The following is a 17,309-nucleotide window of genomic DNA, read 5'->3' on the forward strand; positions in this document are numbered from 1 at the left end:
GTCTATTTTTGTCTAGTTTTGTTTTGTCTACTTTTGTCTAGTTTTGTTGTTTTTTTGTCTTTTTTTGTCTACTTTTGTATTGTCTGATTTTGTTTACTTTTGTTTTGTCTGATTTTGTCTACTTTTGCTTTGTCTGATTTTGTCTACTTTTGTTTTGTCTGATTTTGTCTACTTTTGTCTAGCTTTTTTGTCCAATTTTGTACAGTTTTGCCCAGTTTAGTTTTGCCTGATTTTGTCAGGTTTTGTCTAGTTTTGTTTCATCTGATTTTGTCTACTCTGTATAAAATTATATCCTTTATTTGTTTTTTTCTTCAAATTTAACATTATAAAAATGGTGGACCAATTGGTGCAGTTTTCAGATCGACTGCAACTTGACGTAGGAGTGCGGTCCCCCTGACCACTGACTTGATTGACAGCTGTGCGTATTAACATGTCCTGGTAGTCACGTGTATAATCATATCAACAAGACCAGACGTGCAAGCAACCGGGAATAAAAGGTCTGTTCAGTTCGCTAGGATCATCAATGATCATCAAATGTGATCAAGAGTGAGTTTTACAAGTTTAAAATGTTTTTAAAACATTGCATGTGTGTAATGAATTACAGCAATTTAGCTTAGCTTTACTTCATCAGCACAGCTGTGTGTTAGAACAATTATAAAAGAAGACACTTCAATCCCGGTTTGTGGGCGTTAAATCAGGTTTATTTTGTACATTAACATAACATTTTACATTTACATTTAGTCATTTAGCAGACGCTTTTATCCAAAGCGACTTACAAATGAGGAAAAGGAAGCAATTTACACAACTATAAGAGCAGCAGTAAACAAGTGCTATAGACAAGTTTCAGGTGTGTAAAGTCTAAGAAGCTAAGCATTAGTAAATTTATTTTATTTATTTATTTATTTTTTTTTTGAGAGAGAGAGAGTACAGTTAGTGGTATAGCCAGAGAGGCAGTTAAGATTAGGAAGGAAATTGGAGACTAAACAGTTGAGTTTTTAGTCGTTTATTGAAGACAGCAAGTGACTCTGCTGTTCTGATGTAGTTAGGGAGTTCATTCCACCAACTGGGCAGATTGAATGTGAGAGTTCGGGAAAGTGATTTCTTCCCTTTTAGGGATGGAACAACGAGGCGACGTTCATTCACAGAACGCAAGTTTCTGGAGGGCACATAAATCTGCAGAAGTGAGAGCAGATAAGAAGGAGCAAAGCCAGAGGTCGCTTTGTAAGCAAACATCAGAGCTTTGAATTTGATGCGAGCAGCAACTGGCAGCCAGTGCAAACGGGTGAGTAGCGGAGTGACGTGCTCTTTTGGGTTCATCAAAGACCACTCGTGCTGCTGCGTTCTGAAGCAGCTGAAGAGGTTTGATAGAATTAGCTGGAAGCCCGGCTAGTAGAGAGTTGCAATAGTCCAGTTTGGAGAGAACAAGAGCTTGAACAATGAGTTGAGCTGTATGTTCAGATAGGAAGAGTCGGATCTTTCTGATGTTATAAAGTGCGAATCTGCAAGATCGAGCAGTTCTAGAAATGTGGTCAGAGAAGTTTAGTTGGTCATAAATCGTTACTCCAAGGCTTTTTACCATTTTGGATGCAGTAACGGTTGCCTCATCCATGTGGATTGAAAAGTTATGGTGAAGAGTCGGGTTGGCAGAAACTTCAAGCATTTCCGTTTTCGCGAGGTTAAGCTGAAGATGATGATCTTTCATCAAGTGTGAAATGTCTGACAGGCAGGCTGAAATGCGAGCTGGAACCGAGGGATCATCAGGGTGAAAAGAGAGGTATAGCTGAGTATCATCATAATAATAAAAATAATAATATTTTAAATATTTCTTATCAAAAGACTTTAAATATTGAGTAAAAACAAGCAAGCTTTACTTATATGCATACACTTTTTTGCAAAATAACATTTAAAAAAAAAATAAAATAAAACAATTCGAACAAATGTTTTAAAAACTATAATAAAAACTATAATTTAAAAACTGTGAAAGGCAACCAGAGTTTAGAGGGCACTCTAGAGGGCACATATGTGTACGTGTATGTTTTTGCAACTATTTTCGTTAAGATGACACTCAATTTTGCCATAACATGCTTCGAAGCACGAAGAGGGTGCAAGTAAGTTACCTTCCACGTAAACACCGGGCTCTCTTAAACGAATGACCAGGCTGGAATTCAACTCACACATGCAAAGCAAAACGGATTAGCAGTGCATCGCCTTGACCACTCAGCCACCTCGCCACGCATATAGGTGCTCTCCTAATGGAGACTGGTCTATGGCATATACGTATGTTTTTGCAGCTATTTTCGCTAAGTATTACACACAATTTTGCCATAAACATCCTTTAAGACGCTGAGAGGTGCAAGTAAGAAACCTTAGACAGAAGCAGTTGCCTCTCTCAAAACAGTGAAACTATGAGGATGGGATTTAAACCAGAACTTGCAGAGTACAACATACTAACCTAAGCACTCGGCCACCTCGTCACGTGTAAGCACAGCGTTGTGCTAGAGAAAGGATTAACTTTTGGGACTCGAATGGATGTTTTTACAGAAAAGATGAAGATAAAGGTTGTCATAAGGAGCTTTATCAGTAGCTCTGATCAGTGCCCCAGAGTTAGGGCTGATTTATACCTCGGCGTCAAGCTCACGCGTATGCTACGGCGCAGCCTACACGTAGTTGCATAGCACCTCGCTGTGGCCGTCGGCGACATTGACGCGCACCTCTCAAAAAATGTAACGCGTACGCGTAGCTCTGAGATTGGTCGATTTGGTAGCGCTGACGAGTGTGGGCGGAGGTGAGAGCCTCACGAGCGTGAAGTGTGGAGTCCCATGAAAAAAAAAAAAGTGTGGAGTCCCATGAAGGAGCTCCGCATGGAGACTGTTGTTTTGTGTTTACCTTTTAATTAAAGTTGTTGCACGTCCACTGGTTCCTGCCTCAAAATGAGCGAATTTGAGCCACATGCACATTAAGGAAGCGTTCAGAAAAAAACAAAACACCAGCAAAGAAACTCAACACAGAGAAACATAAACACCTACTGCCACCTAGCGTTTCGGAAGTGTATTGCAGAGCAACAGAAACAGTGCGCAGAAGTATAAGTGCACGGCTACGCGCAAGGCTTGCGCCGTGGATCACGCTGATCACTTGACACAGAAGTATAAACCAGGCTTTATTGTTCAACATTAACTGCAACATGTTTCTTCTGGTTTTGTTGGAGAGAAACTAGACAGAATGCCTGAGTCTAAAAACGGCAGCATCGCTGACCTTGGATTTCTGTCAAAATATGGTTTCAGTGCCCTTGCATTCTTCATTACCTTACCCCAATCCCTGTACAGCCCAATAAATACATCCCAATCTCATCCCTTTTCTCTGCCGTTCAGCGTTGTGACTCCGCCCCCTTTACCAGATTACCCACAATTCTCTTCTCCCAGATTCACATAAGTAGTGTATACTTTTCTTTTAAGCAAAAATGAAACAATGTATAAGTAATTATTTTTGGACAAATCAATACCCTGTTCTGCTGACACAGCATGCACTCATTAGTGCCAGAGGGCTGATTGCTGGCAGTTTAAAGTTTGATGCCACCTTGTCGTTGCATGTCCAGATTGGTACACAGAAGAGTTCATAGCTGTTACAGCTATTCTTTCGCAGAGGCAATATCGTAGCCTATGAGGTCTATCCGAGGCGTGATCATTGCTGGTTGAAAACTTTACCCAATACCTCGCTGAGATGACTTGAAATACAGTCAGCTCTGGCAATTTTTGTCAGCCTTTTAGTAGGCTTAATGTTCTGTTGAAAAGGATAGCTGTGCTTCTGTTTCATTAACATGTTGCAACTTTCGTTGAGCTCCTAAACATGCAGCAGGCTGGATTAACCTGTACCATAACATTCTTTAGAATGCAAGCAGAGTGCGTGTAAGAAACCTTCCATGGAAGCACCAGGCTCTCTGAAATGCAAAAGCAATTGAACGACGAGAATGGGATTTGAACCCACACAGGCGGAGCACAGTGGATTTGCCGTCCATCCCTGCCGGAGGCTGGATTAACTTTTACCATAACATCCTTCAAAACGCTAGGAGGGTGCGAGTAAAACACCTTCCACGGAAGCACCGGGCTCTCTCAAACACCAGAGCAAATGAGCGACGAGGATGGGATTCAAACCCACACATGCAGTGCAAAATGGATTAGAAGTGCATCACCTTAACTACTCGGCCACCTCATCAGCAGAATCAATTAGCAGTCCATCGCCTTAACCACTCGGCCACCTTGTCACATATGTTCTCGCTTTCCTGATGGAGGCTGGACTGTGGCACATATGTGTATATGTATGCAACTATTTTCGTGAAGATGACACTCAATTTTGGCATAACATGCTTCGAAGCACAAAGAGGGTGCAAGTAAGATAACTTCCCCGGAAGCACCGGGCTTCCTTAAATGAACGACGAGGATGGGATTCAAACCCATGCATGCAGAGCACAATGGATTAGCAGTCCATCACCTTAATCACTCGGCCACCTTGTCACATATATTCTCGCTTTCCTGATGGAGGCTGGACTGTGGCACATATGTGTATATGTATGTTTTTGCAACTATTTTCGTGAAGATGACACTCAATATTGGCATAACATGCTTCGAAGCACAAAGATGGTGCAAGTAAGATAACTTCCCCGGAAGCACCGGGCTTCCTTAAATGAACGACGAGGATGGGATTCAAACCCATGCATGCAGAGCACAATGGATTAGCAGTCCATCACCTTAATCACTCGGCCACCTTGTCATGCATGTAGCCACTTTCCTGATGGGGGCTGGACTTTGGCATATATGTACGTATTTGCAGCTAGTTTTGATACAGATGACATTAAATTTTGCAGCAACATCCTTCAAAACGCTAAGAGGGCATGAGAAACACCTTCCACTGAATTACCGGGATCTCTCAAATGCCAGAGCATTTGAGCGATGAGGATGGGATTCTAACCCACGCGTGCAGAGCACAATGGATTAGCAGTCCATCGCCTTAACCACCCGGCCACCTCGCCACTTTACTGATGGAGGCTGGACTGTGGCACATATGTGTACGTGTATGTTTTTGCAACTATTTTCGTGAAGATGACACTCAATTTTGGCATAACATGCTTCGAAGCACAAAGAGGGTGCAAGTAAGTTACACTGTAAAAAAAATTCTGTAAAATTTCCGGAAAAATACTGGCAGCTATGGTTTCCAGAACTTTTTTGTAAAAAATACAGAATTTTTCTGTAAAATTGTTTTTACAGAAACATGTTGTATTTTTAACAAGAGTAAATTGTATTCATTAACTGATGCAATGATCATTTACAAACCTTTGAGTTGATTATTTATATTCGCAGAAAGCAACTACGTTTTAATTGGCATTTACTGGCATTAAAATCAACATTTTAAATGTCTAAGTAATATATCTGAGCATATTGAGAACCATCGTACATCAGTTCACTACAAAACTTTTTAAATAAAGTCATTTAATGCATTATTGTGTTCATGTGTGACTGTAATTAACAAACAGACTTTCACTGCATTAGTAACTACAGTTACCTTTAAACAAAAGATGCAGCATAACATCAGATTCAGCGAGTTCATCTTGGACTTGCACACAGATGCTACTATCCTCCACAATGGTGACACAAAAATGTTTTACAGTATTTTGCTGTTGTTTTTCCTGATTTTACAAAAAAATACTGGCAGCTGTGGTTGCCAGTAATCTACTGTTTTTAACATTTTACAGTCGTAAATTCAATCTACAGAATTTTTCTGTTAAAAATACATTCCACAGTCTGTATTTTTCATCGAACAAATTTAACCCCTAAAATCGCAGAGCAAAATCCTCACTAGTGTCCTCACTACAGAGGGTTGAACACTCAGACAGTGATGTTAATGAGATAAATACGTGTCTAATTAAAGGAGGATTAATAATTATTGATGAACAAGTGTTAACAAGCAGAATCACTGAAGGAAAGAAAAACAAGACCAAATAACACAAATTACAGCCAAAATCAAAGATGAAATCAACTGAGGATAAAACTCTAAATAAAAATAATAATTAATAAAAATAATTACACAATAAAACTTTTATTTCTCAAGATCTCAGCAGAGATCATTAAACAACTCCACAAACATCAGGAGCTTCACTTATTACTGACCTTTGACTGTTTCTGTCACATGAACAAAAGCTCTTAATGAAATTTCTGTCGTTCATTTGAAGTCACCATGATGGAAGACAGAGTCTGTTTTAGTCAGGATCTTCAACTTCTTGATTCAAAATAGGTTTTACTTTGGTTGCAATAATTAATTGTGATAATCACGCTAATTGCATAACATGAAAAGCTTAAACAAACATAAAATTGAGTGTGATGAGATTAACTATCTTATCAAAGTTACCTGTGCATTTTTGTTGAATATCATCTTAAGTGTGAGAATTGAATACAATACATAACTGAAACCACTGGAGCTTCAGCAATCAATGACAGATTAACAGGTCTAAATACACCAGCCATTATGAGAACATTTGAACTATGGCAGAACTTGAAAACACAGATGTCAACAATTAGTCTTTGAATATCAATAATGGTGACTAACAAAAAATAAAAAATATTTATTTACACCCCAAATATTGAAACATTACACCCCAAAAACAAAATAAATTAAAGAAAGAAATGTTAAGAGCATAACGCTGCATAATTTATTCATGCTGCAATGCATGCTGGGAGTTTTTTTGTGCTATGCTGGCACCCAGCATGCATGGCAGCATGAATGAATTAAGCAGGTTTTTTTTCAGCAACCATGGTTGAGTTGCTAAAGCGCTCTAGGTTTTCTGAATGAAACTCTAATGATTAATTTCATTATAATGGTTTGTTGACCCTTCTGGAAGCTGTACTGCTGTACTACATCACATAAATTAATTACAATTAATTCCAACATTTTGTTGTGACTTATTAAAATCAATTCTGTAATAAGTACTTAAAAGTTTTCATCTCTTGTGTTGCTGTAACTGATGAGTTTCACAAACTCAGTTATAACAGCCAGAGAAACATTTTTCAGAAGTTTAAATGTTTAAGAGCTCAACTAATGCAGCCTCTGATCTCCATGATAGTGAGGTCAAATCAAACATTTTCAATAAAAATATAAACCTCTGTTAATTATTAAATATTCTTGCAGATATGAGAGAATTGAAGTCAAATTGTAATCAGTGAAGCTGCTAATGCTGTTATTTAATGGAGTTGTTTAATCCTGTTTTAATTAAGTTGGTTTGGTATGTGGCGGTGTCTGTAGTTTTATTACTGGTTGTGTGCTGCAGGTGTTCATCAATTCACTTATTTGTGGTCATTCACTCTGTCTAGTGGACTAAACTAATTGACTAATTTAGGGACTAGTGAATGAGGGTGTGTGGTGAGATTTCAGACACTCTGATTAGTTTCTCGAAAACAAAGGTTAGATCTGTTACAGTTATTTTCCGTATTTTGCACTGAAATGAGCTGTTAGTCATTTAACAGGTTTTCACTGTAGATTGTACATATTTTTACTGTTAAAATCACAGACATTTTTTACAGTGTATATATAAATAACTTCTAATAAATCTGATTTTCCTCTACTCAGGATGGACAGTGGTTGTGGACTGATGGATCTGGGTTTAGTTATACCAACTGGTGCTCAGGAGAGCCTAGTAAGGGGAACGAGAACTGCTTGGAGATCAGTTGGACATGTGAGTGAGAGTGTTTGGTCATTTTAGTGGTCTAACTTCACACAGTAACTTGAAATGCTTCATCTTGTCAAAGGATTAAAGTTGATATTATACATGTACAAACATGCATGATCACCGCTGATCTAAGTTTCTTTTTCTTTCTTCCCAACATCAAAGCGTTGCTGGAACAATCAAGGCTGTTCGAACTCGATGGGCTATTTGTGTGCTAAAAAACTGTGATTGAATGCAGTCATCCTGTTACAGTTTTCCAGTACTGCTCACTTTTCCAGTGTCTTTACAATGTTGTTGTATATGTATGACTTCACTTGAATCCTAATACATTCTCTTCGTCACACCTCCAATCAATAAAAGCTAACTTAATTGTATATGCTGTGGTAAATGTGTGTTGTATTAAGATTTGTTGGATTCTAAGCAGTGGTGGCTGGTGAGAAATGTTCTTTGTGTGTCTGTGGTTTATATATATATAATATATTAAATATTAAAATATTAAATATATATAAATATATATTAAAAAAAAAAAAATATATATATATATATATATATATATATATATATATATATATATATATATATATATATATATATATATATATATATATATATATATATATTAAAGCAATGAGTTTCTAAAAAAAATCTATGTTTAAACAACTTTTATACCTAAGGTATTTTAGAGCTCTGATCCCTAATCGAGTACATTTTAATATTAAATCACCCTTTTACATGAACAAATACGCAATTTGATTTCTTAAATGATATTTAATAAACAGATTAATTTAAAAATGGTTAAAACTGTTCAAAATTGTTTATTACGATGACCAAAAGAGCGTAACATGCTGCAATTTAAGAAAACGTGCAATTACAAAAACACCATCAAATTAAGAAAAGATCTTCATCAGTTTGACAGCGCATGTACCGCAAATTGTCCCAACGTAAACACATTTTTAAACATGCTGTATTTTCACACAATGCAAAAAACGTGTTGCATTTTCTCACAGTGCAGACATATTACAAAAACTTGTTGCATTTTCTCACAACACAATGCAAATATTTCAAGGAGACCCTAAAATGTGACGGACCCGGCAATTTAGGTTATGGTTATTTAGGCTAATAAATACTAAATACACAGGAACTGGATATTAAAATAAACAAACAAAAAACTCACCTTTCAAAGATCATCTACAACTTTACTGAGGAATAGTCATGGCACAGTGGCGTCGGTCACATTTTTGGGTCCCCTTGAAACGTTTCCGTTGTGTTCTGTTCTTTTTGTGTTGTGAGAAAATGCAGCACGTTTTATTAATTTGTTTCTGTTGTGGGAAAATGCAGTGAATTTTTCATGTGCATTGTGAGGATTTGCAGCATGTGTGCTGTTACATGGATAAATCTTTTTATAATTTACTGGTGTTTTTTGTAATTGCACGTGTTTACTTAAATTGAGCATGTTAAGATCTCTCAGCCACTGTAGTTTTTAATCCACTGATTAATCAAAACATCAAACATATTAAATAAAGATTTTAAAATAGCATTTGCTGAAATGCTTTTATTCTTTTTTTTACATTTTAAAACAGTGATTTTTTTTTACACATTTTAATGTGTTTAACATGTTTGAATTATTAAATTGGTCAGTATTTTTCATTTTAATTTCAAGTGTCACTTTTGGTCCACCATAATTTTATGAGAGCTTAAATATGTATCTAGATATTTAGTTTTTATTCAGATATGTCTTTATTTACATGTCTTATCCACATTCTCCCATTTATGAATTGTGTTGATTTATTTGAAATTCTGTATCATCAGGGTTTACTTATCAAGGCAAGTATAAAAGCAGATGTCACAGTTTGGGACTTGTTTTAGTGTTTTTCTGCACCCCCCCCCCCCCCTGTTCCAGTTCCTGCCACCAATTTCCTTCACCTGTGTCGAAGGTTAGTTCAATCTATATCACCTGTATTAGTTCATCAGTGAGTGTATTTGAGTTCCTCAACACCCTGTAGTTTTTAGCTGGTTTGGTTTTCTTCAGGTTTCTGTTGTTATTTGCTGTCTCTGTGTTTGGATTCGTGAATGTTTACTTTATTAGATGTTTAATGTTTTTGCTTTTGTTATTTTGTTTGTTTGTCTGTGTACTCACTTTATGACAGCAGGGCTGATTGAGCAACTTCACAAACTCTTCTGAAATTTCATTAAATAAGCTTAACACTGAGATGATTTAGGCATCATGAGCTACTGAACAACTCTAATATTCTGAATTTTTCCCTTTACTTTAGTTCAAACACTGAATTTTCCTGTTTATTAATTCTCAGGTTCATGATGGTGATTCTGAGTAGTCTTCTGCTGCTTTTCATTTTCTCCATGGGGAATGCTGCAGGTAACCAGTGAACTTGTCAACTTTTTCTTTAAAAGTTTTACTTTTTGGGTTCGAGAATGAGGATTACGCATGTTTACCAGACTTGATCATGATTTCTTTTTAAGTGTCAAATATTACTAATGTTGCTGGGAATATCATAACCCTGTGTTTTATATACTGTTTAGACTTGGATGAGAAATGCCCCTGTGGGTGGAGAAACTCTGGATCTCGATGCTTTAAGTTTTTCTCCACATCTGTTAGTTGGGTCACAGCAGAGGTAATGTGTGTGAGACATTTAATTTTAAAGCCCTTCATGATCTTGGCTAATACGAACATTTAATTGACTATTTATAAACCTGTCTCTTCAGAAAAACTGTCAAAGTCTTGGTGCGAATCTTGCTTCTGTGCATAACAAAGTGGAAAATGACTTCCTGCTGAGTCTGGCTGGTGATTCCACACGTTGCTGGATTGGGGGCTATGATGCTGAAGATGTAAGGCTTCACTTTGGCATGCTTGGTAGGGTTACTGGTCTGAGAATGAGTACTAATCCACATGAGGTGATCTCTCATTAGGCAGAAAATTGGTTTTGGTCTGATGGATCTCCATTTGGTTATACCAACTGGTGTTCAGGAGAGCCTAACAACAAGAATACAGAGCACTGCTTGGAGATCAACTGGACAGGTAAGAGGGCTTTATTATTATTATTATTATTATTATTATTTCTTTTTAATCTATAAAATTGTCTTTTCCCCTTCCTCAGCGAACCACTGCTGGAATAATACACCTTGTTCAAGTGCACAAGGCTATATTTGTGCCAGAAAACTGTGATTTGATACCTGTGGTGTGCAGTCATGATTGGGCTAAATTCAGATTCTATTCTCATCAGCTCTGAACTGCTTCAATAAATTAAATTGTTGTAATCATCTCTTGTGGTGTATGTGTGTAAAACATGGTTAATTTTTAGGGTGTGGTTATCAGAATACTATTACGTGTAATCCAAGGTGCTGGTAGTCCGGTGTCACACAGATGAAAATCTGTTTGAGGAACCCTGCATTGTGGATGTAATATGGGAGAAAGTGACACAATGGCTTTAGACTTTTAAGATATGTTTTGCACCAGGTGTTGCTGGAGATACAGATTAAAGTGTTCATATTGTGCTATTTGAAATGCTATCTGTATTTTATTTATTTATTTTTTCTTTAAACCTTTCTAATAAGTGTAGGAGAGAAGTCTAATGCTGTGTTCACACCAGGCGCAGATTAATCGCACTATACGCGTGTAAATAGAAACATGAACCCTTGAGTTTACTCTCTTCATTTGTGCCTGAAATTCACTTCAGAACAGATGTGGATTCGCATCATGGGCACAGCTTCTGTCTGCCTAGTGACTGTAGCTTTGTTGCTAAATGGCTAAAATGGATTGAGAAAATAAGTGTTTGTTTTTTTTTTTTTTTTATATATATATATATATATATATATATATATATATAAATGAAGGCTGAAAAACAGCGTCGATCCGTTTAGGGCCGTGTCTCAGTCCACTAGATCCTTTCAGAGGTGCGTCCAGCTCTGTGAGCTCAAACTCCTCCAGATACTTAATCTGGATAATGGAGGCTTTCAGAAGTGCTTCTGACTGAGATGAGCCCAGTTTGATGAACTGTTGTCTGCATCGGCTGGAAGACCTGTCCCGGGACACCAACAACAGGCAGTATGTCACAATCACACCCCCACAAGAGCAAGCTCCTGATTGGTTAATGCAGCACGAATGTTCGCCGAAGTATAGATATTTCTTTTTTTTTAAACTCCAGCATTTCGCGTGTTAAGCTATGGTCACACTAGGCTTTGTCTGTGCGAAATTCTGTTGTATGGTGCTGCGAAAAGGGGCGGGATTAAATAAGGTCAGAGTTCACCAAGCTTGAACTTTGCACCGCAGCAACATGCGAAACTTGACGCATGACCTTGTGTTTCCGGTCTGATGCATTCACGTGCGTATGAATGGAAGTCTATGGGAAGAAAAGTCAAGTGTTGACTGCAGCTTTAAGCACTTCCAACGTGCAAAATCCTCCATTCACACCGTGCAATTCACATCATTTGTGTCACGCGTATCGTGCCGCAGGATGTCTATTCGTGCATTTGCATTGACTTAACATTTAAATTACTCCCGATTTGATGCGCGTTCCACATCTAGTGTGAATACTGCATAAAGTCTCACCCTCAAGTTGCTTTTCTAGAAAAGGCTTCATGCAAGGCAACATACGACTGAAAGCAACTATAGACATCACGCAATGCCTTTTGATTTTGTCAGGATCCCTGCGTTCTAGATCAGAACGGTATCTGATCTCTTCTCTGGCCTCTCCTTACAAATGATCAATTTAAAAAGCTTTATCTGCTATCGATTATAAAATGCAACTTCATGCATGTCTGTGCCTCCTCAACCCATTCATCGATGACCAAACCTGATTTGTGCCATTTAAGTTTTGGGCACTGTTGATCTCATGGCATGAAAACAAATGTGTAACACCACATGGTGGAGGTGTAACCGCTGGAACCGTAGAAGTGTTCAGCATCAGGGCCAAGCAATCCAACAGGTGCCTGAGCCTGCTGCAGCCAATAGTATCTGGATGCACTCTTTATGATGCAAGCTGAGATTGCATCACTCAGCGACACAATGTCAGGCATTATGCACTCAAATGGAACGAGTGATGTCACTATGAGGGTTAGGTGAGCTCTTTAAAAAGCATTGGATGCAGCTCAGATTGCACTGCACCGAGTCTGCAGCCAGACCCCTCTCGCTGCAGCCGCGCACTGTCAACTGAACTACCAAATCTTGCAATTCTTGTAATGCATTATCCATTATTGTAAAGAGGGGAAAAACACTTACCCCAGGAAGGAGAGGACTGCTAAATGGAACTATTCAAAAGACCACACACTGCTGTCCTGTTTTCCAAGAAGGAACTGGAAAAAAACTGTCTACATTTCCATGCTCATGATCAATTTGCAGATGAAGAACCTCTGTTTCAGTTTAAAAAATTAATAAATAAAAATAATTCATATGACATGACCACTTAATTGCTGATCTATAATGTAAGCCAAGTTTTTGTGCCCTTAATATATACTAGCAGATGACTACTTGATGCTCTTAAGTTAAAACTGCAATTCAGGTAAATCAAGGGCTCGCGTGGCACTGACATGGTGTTTTAATGTTTGTCAGGTGTGCACAACTTGTGTAAATTCCAGCCTTGGTGATGTCATAATACCATTGCTATACAAACATTATTATTATTTCTTTCTATTTATTTATTTTTTTACATGAAACGGATTACAGGTTTTCAGCTTTCTGAAATGTGTCGTGTTTAACAAAACTGAAACTCCTAAAGATTTGGAACCTCTTGAGGTAGTTTTTTTTTTTTTCGGAGAAAAGCAATAGGCCAGCACCAAAGCTCTATTAGGATGGGTTTAAGTCCTCCTAATTAATGAATTTATTCTTGCTCCCTAAAAAAAATAAGGCATAGGCATAGCTTAAGCCAGGGGTAAGCCTTAGTGAAAGTAATGTTTTTAAGCAGCTTTCATAAAAATAACTTACAAAAACACATTGCTTGTGCATCTTGGGCCAAAACAATCACCAGTGTATTTTAAGATATTTCACTGCAAGTTATTTTCAGTAAAGACAACTCAAGTTTAGTCTAGACTAGCCCTAATCCTTGTCTGTGAAACTGGGTCTATGTGTGTTCTAAAATCTTTTCTTGTAAAAAAAGACTTGTAAATGCATAAAACCCAAAAGTAAGTCAATTTAGATGCAGGGTTGGAACTAAGCTGTTCGGGGCTGCGGCCCTTCAGGAACCGAGTTTGCCACCTCTGAATTAAAGTATCTTCAATTACCGAATGTCAGATTCTAATCATAATTAAAAAAAAGTTTGAATAATAAATCAGATGTTATATGAATTTTTATTTTCATTCTACTGAACTCAGATCCCTGAAATATACTGTCTGACCCCTTAATGAACATTGTCTACTCTACATGGCTTATAACATCCCTCAAAGAACCCTCAGGTTGATTTTCCTCCAGACCTGTTTGTATTAATTTCTGCTGAGTCTGGTGACTGTTTCCACACGTTGCTGGATGGGTGGTCATGATGATGAACAGGTAGGCATAAGATTTATTTGTTTGTCAAGACTTTAATGTAATGCTCTAAATGTGTGTATGAAGCAGACTAACAAGGGTACTGAGAACTACTTGCAGATAACTGACCTGTGAGAGTGCAATATTTATTTATTTATTTGTTTCAGGAATTATTTACTGTTGTTTAAGTTTATCCAGTAACATGAAATGCCTCAATTGTCCAAAAGAATGTAACTTAACTTTTCTCTCTCTCTCTTTCTGTCCTACAGCAAAGCGTTGCTGGAACGATCAGGGCTGTTTAACCTCAATGGGATATTTGTTTGGTAAAAAACTGAGCTCAAATGCAGTCGTTCTGCTTCAGTTACATTGATCTGTACTCCATTTATTTGTACCAATACAATCTTTACAAAAATGATATTCTGAAATTAAACTTTCGCTGAATATCTTAATAAAATTTTATTGGGCTTTTTTAGGTCAGTTTAAAACAATACTAAAAATACTTTAATATTTTAACTGTGGTGGGGAAAATGAATACTATATACACGTTTCGTGAACAAATAATGCAACATCCAAATGTTCACTTCATTACCAATGTGCTTCAGAACCTGCAGTCATTGCCATTTGTATTTTCATTATTATATATATGTAATATATACATTTAAAATAAAACAAAACTTCAGTGTGCAAAGGATCATGGATGTCTGAAGTGTCCATTAGTTTTACCCTTCAAAATCCTTCATTTCAAAGGGTCCAGTTTTGAGCACTTCGGTAGGACTCAACAAGGTGCTCATTCATTACTGTCACATCATCAGCAGCACGTGTGCTGTGATGAGTGAAAAGCTTAGATGCTGGCTCCAGACAGTGCAAATACAACGACAGTGCAAAATACAGACAGTGCAAATACAACGACAGTGCAAAATACAGACAGTGCAAATACAACGACAGTGCAAAATACAGACAGTGCAAATACAACAGCATACTCCCAAAAAAACAGGACAATGTAAAATTGACAGCGATGTGTACAATGAATATGTGTGCCCTTCAGAGGGCCATTTATATCTCGTTTGGAACACACCGGAAGTTTCCCTTTGTTTCAGTTCCTGCCACTAATTTCCTTCACCTGTGTCGAGGCTTAGTTCAATCTGAATCACCTGTATTATTGATCAGTGAGTGTATTTGAGTTCCTCAGCACCCTTTTTTTTTTTGTACTCAAGTGTTTTTGTCTGGTCTGAATTACACTGAAGGCAACAATCTGAACACCAAGGTGATTTTGTTTATTTTCATAAATAATCACAAGCTGTTGAACAATTTTTATACTAAGGGTTTTCTTCTTAACATTAATTCAGACACTGAACCTTTGTTACTTTCAGGTTCATGATGCTGGGAAGATTTCTGCTGCTTTTCTTGTTCTGCATGGGGAATGCAGCAGGTAACCAATCAATTTGTCAAAACCCTCATAATTGGTGTATTTACCAGACCTAATTATTCAAAAGAATTAAAAAATGTGAAGCTGACTTAAGTTTTTCGCCCTGAAGCATCTTTATTTGCCTCTTATTTGGTTTACAGAATGTACTTTTGTACTGAGTTTCTTTTTAGTTAAATCAATCAGAGCTTTGACAGACAAGTTAAATTAAGTAATTTTTCTGGGATTATCACGATGGCCGTATTTGTATGCTGTATAGGCCAAGATGAGAAATGCCCCTGTGGATGGAAAAATTCTGGATCTCGATGCTTTAAGTTTTTCTCCACGTCTGTTAACTGGAACACAGCAGAGGTAATGTGTTAGAGGCCATTTTATAATTCTTGCAAAACTTTTGACAATTAGAAGTGTATAAATAAACAAACAACCTGTGTCTCCTTCAGAAAAACTGTCAAAGTCTTGGTGCGAATCTCGCTTCGGTGCATAAGAAAGCAGACAATATTTTTCTGCTGAGTTTGGTGCCCGCTTCCACACGCTGCTGGATTGGTGGTCATGGTGGTGAACAAGTAGGCATAATAATAATAATAATAATAATAATAATAATAATAATAATAATAATAATAATAATAATAATTTTATTTATTTTTTTAAATAACTTCTAATAAATCTGATTTTCCTCTACTCAGGATGGACAGTGGTTGTGGACTGATGGGTCTAGGTTTAGTTATACCAACTGGTGCTCAGGAGAGCCTAGTAAGGGGAACGAGAACTGCTTGGAGATCAATTGGACATGTGAGTGGTCATTTTAGAGCAGGGGTCACCAAACTTGTTCTTGGAGGGCCGGTGTCCTGCAGATTTTGGCTCCCAACCCTAATCAAACACACCTGAATGAGCTAATCAAGGTCTTACTAGGTATACTTGAAACACCCAGCCAGGTGTGTTGAGGCAAGATGGAGCTAAACCCCGCAGTGACACCGGCCCTCCAGGACCGAGATTGGTGACCCGTGTTTTAGAGGTTTAACTTTATAAAGAAATAGGAGGGGCCTCATTTTGTTAAAAGATTGAAGTTGTATGTATATGTGCATTTCCACTGCTGATCTTTTTTTTTTTTTTTTTTTTTTTTTTTTTTTTTTTTTTTTTTTTTTTTTTAATCCTACAGCAAAGCATTGCTGGAACAATCTGGGCTGTTCAACAGCAATGGGCTATTTGTGTGCTAAAAAACTGTGATTGAATGCAGTCATCCTCTTACAGTTGCCTGAACTGCTCACTTTACAGTGTTGAGAATAACTTCAACTGAATATCCTAATACCTTCTCTGTATCCCACTTTAAACCAATAAAACCAAAGCGAACTGTATGCTGTGGTATTTTATTTTTGTATGAGTGTTAAGATTTGATGGCTTCTAAGCAAAGTTGGCTGGTGAGAAGTGTTCATGATCGAGCTGTGCTTTTATTTTGATAACTCAATGCAGTTAATAAGGAATGTATGGATATACAATATCATTTGTTTATTCTGATTACTATTATAAATATTTTAATAAATCACCTTTTAACTTGAAATATTTTTAATTGTTGTTTTTTTTTTTTTTTTTTTTTTTTTTTTTTATAAAGAATTTGACATGTGTAAACATACTCTTTTAAAACTGTTCAAGTTTATTTTAATACACTACCCACAGCATGAACAAAGTAAATGTTCAGTTTAATTTAATTT

At 37.1% G+C, this 17,309-nt stretch overlaps 2 protein-coding genes and 1 non-coding gene across 3 annotated transcripts; all 3 read left to right on the forward strand.

Annotated features, from left to right (window-relative positions):
- The first annotated feature begins 3,627 nt into the window (after nt 1-3,627).
- Nucleotides 3,628-3,768, forward strand: LOC130224137 (U4 spliceosomal RNA). Its single transcript, XR_008837212.1, has one exon. It is a non-coding gene; the product is annotated as a U4 spliceosomal RNA (small nuclear RNA).
- A 6,206-nt stretch (nt 3,769-9,974) lies between these two features.
- LOC130222850 (ladderlectin-like) lies at nt 9,975-10,989 on the forward strand. The gene is made up of 5 exons (XM_056455422.1): nt 9,975-10,082; nt 10,247-10,338; nt 10,430-10,552; nt 10,634-10,742; nt 10,822-10,989. The coding sequence occupies exons 1-5, from the start codon at nt 10,022-10,024 to the stop codon at nt 10,887-10,889; spliced, it is 453 nt and encodes a 150-aa protein (XP_056311397.1). The 5' UTR covers nt 9,975-10,021; the 3' UTR covers nt 10,890-10,989.
- A 4,387-nt stretch (nt 10,990-15,376) lies between these two features.
- LOC130222851 (ladderlectin-like) lies at nt 15,377-16,955 on the forward strand. Its single transcript, XM_056455423.1, has 6 exons — nt 15,377-15,444; nt 15,551-15,609; nt 15,863-15,954; nt 16,044-16,166; nt 16,287-16,392; nt 16,760-16,955. The coding sequence occupies exons 2-6, from the start codon at nt 15,555-15,557 to the stop codon at nt 16,825-16,827; spliced, it is 444 nt and encodes a 147-aa protein (XP_056311398.1). The 5' UTR covers nt 15,377-15,444; nt 15,551-15,554; the 3' UTR covers nt 16,828-16,955.
- The last annotated feature ends 354 nt before the right edge of the window (nt 16,956-17,309 follow it).

The sequence above is a fragment of the Danio aesculapii genome, chromosome 4, assembly GCF_903798145.1.
Source record: "Danio aesculapii chromosome 4, fDanAes4.1, whole genome shotgun sequence".
In the NCBI taxonomy this organism is placed as follows: domain Eukaryota; kingdom Metazoa; phylum Chordata; class Actinopteri; order Cypriniformes; family Danionidae; genus Danio; species Danio aesculapii.

Bases quoted from the DNA above. Each gene is read 5' to 3' on its own strand.
- LOC130222851 (XM_056455423.1), top strand. From the start codon at position 15,555: ATGATGCTGGGAAGATTTCTGCTGCTTTTCTTGTTCTGCATGGGGAAT. The intron at 15,610-15,862 runs GTAACCAATCAA...TATGCTGTATAG, and splicing joins CTGCATGGGGAATGCAGCAG to GCCAAGATGAGAAATGCCCC. The intron at 16,393-16,759 runs GTGAGTGGTCAT...TTAATCCTACAG, and splicing joins CTTGGAGATCAATTGGACAT to CAAAGCATTGCTGGAACAAT.
- LOC130222850 (XM_056455422.1), top strand. From the start codon at position 10,022: ATGATGGTGATTCTGAGTAGTCTTCTGCTGCTTTTCATTTTCTCCATG. The intron at 10,339-10,429 runs GTAATGTGTGTG...CTGTCTCTTCAG, and splicing joins TTAGTTGGGTCACAGCAGAG to AAAAACTGTCAAAGTCTTGG. The intron at 10,553-10,633 runs GTAAGGCTTCAC...ATCTCTCATTAG, and splicing joins GGGGCTATGATGCTGAAGAT to GCAGAAAATTGGTTTTGGTC.